General features: G+C 38.1%; 1 protein-coding gene across 2 annotated transcripts; it reads right to left on the bottom strand.

Annotated features, from left to right (window-relative positions):
* Window positions 1–488: 488 nt before the first annotated feature.
* On the bottom strand, window positions 489–5,489 carry kbtbd13b (kelch repeat and BTB domain containing 13b). Of its 2 annotated transcripts, none has more exons than XM_067379728.1 (2): window positions 3,967–5,489; window positions 489–507 (listed from the first exon to the last, which is right to left on the bottom strand). In XM_067379728.1, exon 1 carries the CDS (start codon window positions 5,338–5,340, stop codon window positions 3,985–3,987), a length of 1,356 nt encoding a protein of 451 aa, XP_067235829.1. In that variant the 5' UTR covers window positions 5,341–5,489; the 3' UTR covers window positions 489–507; window positions 3,967–3,984. The 2 variants fall into 2 exon arrangements, with proteins under 2 accessions (XP_067235829.1, XP_067235830.1); XM_067379729.1 differs by lacking the exon at window positions 489–507 and having other exon boundaries at window positions 2,810–5,091; window positions 5,326–5,489.
* Between the last annotated feature and the right edge of the window lie 1,461 nt (window positions 5,490–6,950).

Raw genomic sequence — 6,950 nt, 5'->3', positions numbered from 1 at the left:
GTTCTCAAGTTCCAAAAAGAAAAGAAAAAAGGCCTCTTTTAAGTGCTGTTTTTACTGTGGTAAACGTTGCTGAACTTCAAATCAGTAACATACAAGTTATTTATCAATGCAAGTTTTTACTTTTGGCAGTTGAATGCTAATTTTAGTTCCAGCCAACAAGACTTTTTATTGTACATACAGTAATAGTAAGATGTCAGTATGCTACAAATTACCAAAGAGTATAATAATAAGGTTCACGTTGTGATGGATTGTGGCAGTTGTATCTGTGACACTGCACCAGTTGTACTGACATTACATTCCATCGAGTTCCTAGCATGGTTTGGAAGAGGCACTACAGGCTAGCGAAAGCGTTTCTGTCCTGAGGTGACCCACATGATGTTATTTTCGGTCTAAACGTATTTAGCACTTACCCATGGAGCTCATTCTACTTGGCAGTAAAATTTCTTGCTCATTGGCAGCATCTGCTCTCCGTCCCAATAACTGAGGGCCTTGTGTACATCTGTGTCACTGCAGTAGATAAAAAGATTGCAGAGTTTACCCAAATTGTTATGCCCATTGTTGATGGTTACCATAAAATTAGTACAAATTATTGCTTATCTAATCCTTGAGGAGTCTTGAATATGTCCACAGTAATTCCCTCCTTAGAAATAAACAAAAATGAATCTATTTCGTTAGAACATCACGTTACATTAGGAAATGGTCTCTAAGCAGATCATAAGATTGGTGTCTATGAGGTGTCAGTCAATCATTTAAAACAATATGACATGGATACTTTAATCTGTCTTATAAGTAAAGAACATCACTCATAAAGAGCTCAAAGATTCACATGACTATTGAATGAAAGTGTCACCTTGGGTAGTTTAGAGACCATGACACAAGCAAAATGTCACATGGATCTGACAAGAATTTGAATTCTGCCCTTTCAGACTTGGCAACGGCACAATCAAGCTTCTAAAGAACTAAAGGTGCCTTAGTGATCTAAACATGCCAAAAGAGATAAAGCAATAATAGAAACTTGAGATCTGACATTAATATTAAAAATGTTTTAACAATGAGAAAAAAAACAGTTACTTTTTATTTATATTTATATTTATTTATAGTTTTAAAAACAAAAAAAAGGGTCTATTTACAGTAAGATATGATAGAAACCACTACATTTTCTTGGCTAAAACTACGTACACCAAGAGTAACATACATGTTCGTAATTTTCTGAGAAAATGTTGTATTTCTAAATGAAAGTGAAATGCATTCATATAATAAATACTAAATACAATTCATCAGACACTAAAGATTTTAAGGGATAGTTCACCCAAAAATATACATTTTCTTATTCCCTCGTGTTGTTTCAAACCCTTATGACTATAGGGCTGGGTAACATTTAAATTATAGTGATTCTGATTATTATTGATTCCTATTTTTGATTCCAATAAGGTAAAAAAACTAAACAAAAAAACATAGATATCATTCACATTTATTCTAAGTCTTTTTGCAAAACATTTCATTGCAGCTCAATACCATGAACAAAAATCAGCAGGCTAAAGAACACTTACACAAGGAACTTTTTAAATGTTCTCTTTGTTTTTTGTTGTTTGATTAATGCTAATTACACAGACGGCAGCAGGATTATTAGGCTGCTGTCACTTTAAGAGCTAATGCACAGATCCAATATGCTGTTACACATGTGTTTTCTTTCTCAACTGTTTACGTTCACTTAAATCACACACAGTTTCTGATAATCTCATGTTAATCTTGAATACATATAGAGTAATATTGCATCCTTCATATCTCCGAAAGTCTTTAGTATTTAATATATCATATTTATAAAAGATAGATACACTGTACCAAGTCTTTCTGCCGTCAGTGCCGTGGTCAGAGCTAAAGAGCCGTGAGCGCTCTCAGCTTTTGCATACAGATCGTCTGCAAGCTGTGACATCATTATAAATAAAAAGGGAAAAAAAAAATTCATGTTGTTTACATTTTATGCACTTGTGTGTCAACAAAACACAGACATCTGATGCAGCTTTAATCACCACCCGCGATCTGCAAATCCAGTGCTGAACTTTACAAAGCATTCATCTCCGAAATCCCGGGAACAAACAAACATACGCGCACAACTCCGTTGCTGCCCCGAAAAAAAAAACATCATTCACTGTTCGCTTAATGCTGGGTTCTTTGGGAAGTTGAAAAATGTAATCTTTCCCTCACAACCAAAAACACACTCCTTTGGTGATAGGAGCTGCGTCTCATTTCAGAGGCTGCATCCTCCGGAGGTCACATTTGAAGGCTGCATACGTCATCAAGGATGTCATATTTAAGAAAAGTAACCGTAATAAAATTGACTAATATTCATTGTGAGGTGTAAAATACTGTCATTTCTTTCTTACTTTGCAATCTAATGGTTATTTTTCTTAAATGAGACTGCCTCGATGTATGCAGCCTTCAAAGGGTGCATCCCCTGAATTGGGACACAGCCATTGTTGAAAAATCCTGACCGAAGCGCGTTGATGAGCGTCCTCTTGCTCTGGGTGATGTATACAGGGAATTCCACCCTTTATGATGTGAAACAGGCCATACTCGGAAAAAATCTGCAAAACATGTCCACCACCGGAAGTAATATATTTGGCACAGAAATACTCTGTCATACGTCCAACTCGTGTTTTGAAACTTTGCCCATGTTTAGCATGAGAATGCAACAGCTTTAACAGTGTAAATAAGTCATGAAATAGCATCACACCCCCCCCCCCCCCCCCCGCAAGAAGACACAAAAGAGAACTCAATTCAGTATTTATGCACTATATGAGAGGTGGCTTTCTGTGCGTGTGCTTTGGATATGACGCAGCACAAAACAGCGTGCAAGTATTTGTGTGCTTGAATGGTTTAAAATCACATTCAAGTGCACACAAAGGAAACAATAAAAGGAATCAAATTTTTCTAATGAGTATCCGATTCCTGACTTTAAGTATTGAATTTCAGAATTGAAAACGTTTTTCAATTCCCAACCCTACTTATGACTTATGTTTTTCTTCTGTAAAACATAAAAGCAAATAAATTACTGAATATCAGGTTGGGTGAATTCAATAGAATGAAAGTATACTGTGACTCATTTTAACACTTTACAAAGCTCCCAAGAGTGTTAGCAGAAGTTTCCACACATCTACCAGCTTGTTTTTCAAGAGAAATTTACCATGAGACACGATTTTCCAAGAGAACCTTACCACAAGCCATTGTATTAAATTAATTTAACCACATATTTTTTATCTTCTGCCATGTTCTGCAGAAAAGGAAAAGTCAGGCAAGTTGACACGAAGGTGAGTAAATGATGACAGAATTTGTGCGCAAACTATCATTTTAACATGCTTCAATGACCGTACAATTTACCTGCTTCAATGCAAAAAACATAGCTTCCTGAAATGGAATATGGAAAGTATATTGAAATCGAAATCTATTTATAATTGCAGTTCTGGATAAATAGCCCAAAAGCTTATAGTTAATAGCCAAAAGCTTATTGTCACATTTTTGTTGTGTGAATATTAAAAAAAAAATCATTGTTCCAAAGCAATGTGACTTTTTGCTCTCGCTCTGAAGGGCATAGGGATGAATTGTTTTGATTTAAAAAAAAATCTTGTATTTAAATCTTGAAATTCAAATATGAATTCGAAAATTCATGTTTGGTGTGAATAGGCTCAAAACAATATTGTGGCAAGCATGGCGGGTCCAAGAGCTGTGGGAACGGAGCGAGGCAAGTGCCGCGATTGCTAATAAAGGAGGAGTGAAGGACCTTACGTTGTGTTTTTTATGTTTGCGTGGCAGTAATTAATGAGGGGCTGCCGCTTTACTTTCGTTTTGTTTTTTTGTTTATTTTATGATTAAAGTTACCTTGGAACATTCGCCTGTTCCCACCTCCTCCTTCCTCAACTTAAACCTTGTTACAAATATATATGTATATATATTTTTTTAGCTACCAACTTCTGAGGTTCAGTCCATTTAATACACTTTCACTTCTTTCCTCTCCTTTGGAATCCTGAGTAGAAATGTCCACACAGATCCATTCCTAGGAAAACCCTTCATCTGTTTACAAGGTTTCCACATGTTCCCTGCAACAGTGTACTCCAGAGTCATGGTGCGGTTCAGTGTGAACACCGAGTCCCCTCTCACTACAGCTGTAAATAAGGCCCCTTTGCTGTTGCCATAGTGCCCAGGCATCGATGTCCACTGGCCTGTGGTGATGTTGTAACAGTCCATCAAACAGCGCAGGAAGTCATCTTGGGGGCCGTTGCGTATGAGGTAGAGGTTGTCCCTGTGGGCCACCATGCAGTGTCCATAGCTCTGGTGCTTCAGAAGTGTACTCACCAGAACCCACACATTCTTTTTTGGGATGTATTCGTAGATTTCATTAGTCTCCATTGGCTTCCACAGACACACAAAAATTCGGCTCATGGCTTTGGTACATGCGACCCCCGCAACGGGTCGAGGTAAAGATGCTGCGAAGGTCCAATCCTTTGTGACGACATTATATATCTCAACAGAGGATATGATTGTTCTCTCAGACTCTCCTCCGATGGCATAGAGGCAACCTTCTATACCAATTAGGGTGAAGTTGTACCGCGGCTGTCTAGGACCTGGCAGCAGAGTCCAAGTGTCGGTGACAACATCATAGCAAAAGCTAGCATCAACAGCCCTCTTGTCAACACCATGCACACCTCCAATAATGTAGAGTCGATTGTCCAAAACAGTCAAACCAGCCAAAGAGGTGCTGGCCTCCATGGGCAAGGCAGTGAGGACCTTCCAGTCTTCATCATCCTCATTGAGGTAACATACTGTCCTTGTGGCAGCAAGAGGAAGCTCATCCGCAGTGCAAGTAGAATGTGAACCTACAGCCACAAACACACTAGGAACCAGAGACTCTACATATTCAGTCAACTCCTGAGGAAGGTTCTTCATATTCCCTTGCAGGTCATGGTACATATTGCGGATGAACTGTGCCGCCATCTCATGGAGTCCCCATAAGCCGTAGGTGGCCGAAGCTTGGTACATGAGCAGGCAGTTGTTGGAGTTGAGCAGATCTTGAAGATGCCTGACAAGAGGTTCGGCCTGGAAGAAAGCAGCACATTCAATGGCTTCCAAAATCTCGTCATCATTCAGAATGGGTCTGTCACCACTAGCCACGGCCAACATGATTACAAACCCTTGAGCTTTGAGATTCCTCAAGTGAATCTCTTCTTGATGGCACTCAACCATGCCTGATCTGTAAAGTGCCCTGAAGTATTCACATTCTCTTAACAGAAGAGACTTGTTTGTTTCAAAGACACAATCTCCAACTCTTACCTTGACAATATCCATGTCTAGCAGCCTATACTTGATTGAACTGATCTTGTGATCTTAGGCTACAAATACTCACTGTTGTTGAAAACCAATTTTTAGACATTTAGCCTTTGCTTGCGCATTGAGCAATTGTCTATCTACCAAAACTCTACCTTAGCCTGGCATTTACACTCAAATGTCCCTCGCGTGTCAGTTAACAAAACTGTCCCCCTCCAGCTGGCACATGGTGTGTGTTGGGATTCAGTTTTGTTACTAAGATAGCACTTCCTATAGATAGCAGCAGTGCCTCATGACAGGCATTAAACAGAAGTGAGCAATGAAATGAGTGAGGAACAACATACTCATAGCACTTTTTAAGGTCAATGATATGAATTACACTGCATCTGTGATTCATTGTGATGATTGGTTGTGTGTTATTGTTGGCGGCAGTGTCATATCCAACAATACAATTAACTCAAGCTGCTTTGAGTTTTTATATTAAGGGATATTTAGAAGTCCTTGTTAAGGTACTGTTAGTGCTATACATCTGAAATTGTGTGGCTTGCATTTGGATTTCTACACTGTAAAAAACTTAAGTTGAGTTTACTTAAATTAAGTACAATCAAATTGGCTGAACAAGTCATTTCAACTTAAATTATATTAAACTGACTTAAAAAATTTACAGTAAAATTTTTCATAAAAGTCCAAATTTCTTAAATAATTTTGATGAGTTAAAGTAATTTCGAAACTTGTTGCCATGACTTATTGGTCATATTTTTATAGAGACATCAGACATAAAAATCCAAGATGCACATACAATTCCAAATTGCATGCACAAAAACACTTTTTTTTCATAAAAAAAGAACTAAAATAAAATTCTCTTAAAAATAAAAGATTTTATTCGGAACGAACATAGAATACAATACTAAATACTAAAACCAAAACTAAATGTTTAAAAGTCCCGTTCTTCGTGATCCCGTGTTTCAAACTTTAGTTAGTGTGTAATGTTGTTGTTAGAGTATAAATAAAATCTGTAAAATTTTAAAGCTCAAAGTTCAATGTCAAGCGAGATATTTTATGTAACAGAAGTCGCCTACATCGAACGGCCAGTTTGGACTACATCCCTCTACTTCCTTCTTTAATGACGTCACTAAAACAGTTTTTTGACTAACCTAAAGGAATACACAAAATGGGGGCGTGGTCTTGTTGCGCTCCCACGGAGAAGAGCAAGAGTTGCGTTTGTAGAGTGTGTTTGTCGCCATGTCGTCGAAACGCTGTTATTTTCATCCCGCAGTCCAATCACCTTTGTTTGGCCTTCCCAGGGACGCTGTACTTAGAAATCAATGGTTAAAATTTATGTTTAACTCGGTTCCCGAAAATTATAATTGTGGTATCCTTACTGCAATAGTTAATGTTGGACTGCAGTGCACATAATTGCCACAAGAGGGGATATTGTTTATGTATATGGCTGTTTTCCGTATGAGGTACTCTTCTGAGTGAGTGCTAACGTTGTACATTTACTGTCGCTGCTTGTGGAGATTAAAGAGTTCAGTCTCTCGGGAATTATTGTCTTTTGTGTTCATTCGGCACAACACCACAATAATCCACATGTAAAACTATGTGCAGCACACGTTATGGTAAGAGGCGTG

The sequence above is a fragment of the Chanodichthys erythropterus genome, chromosome 24, assembly GCF_024489055.1.
Source record: "Chanodichthys erythropterus isolate Z2021 chromosome 24, ASM2448905v1, whole genome shotgun sequence".
Lineage (NCBI taxonomy): Eukaryota > Metazoa > Chordata > Actinopteri > Cypriniformes > Xenocyprididae > Chanodichthys > Chanodichthys erythropterus.
Note: the sequence above shows the minus strand (reverse complement) of the source record. Positions and strands in the feature narration are given on the sequence as shown.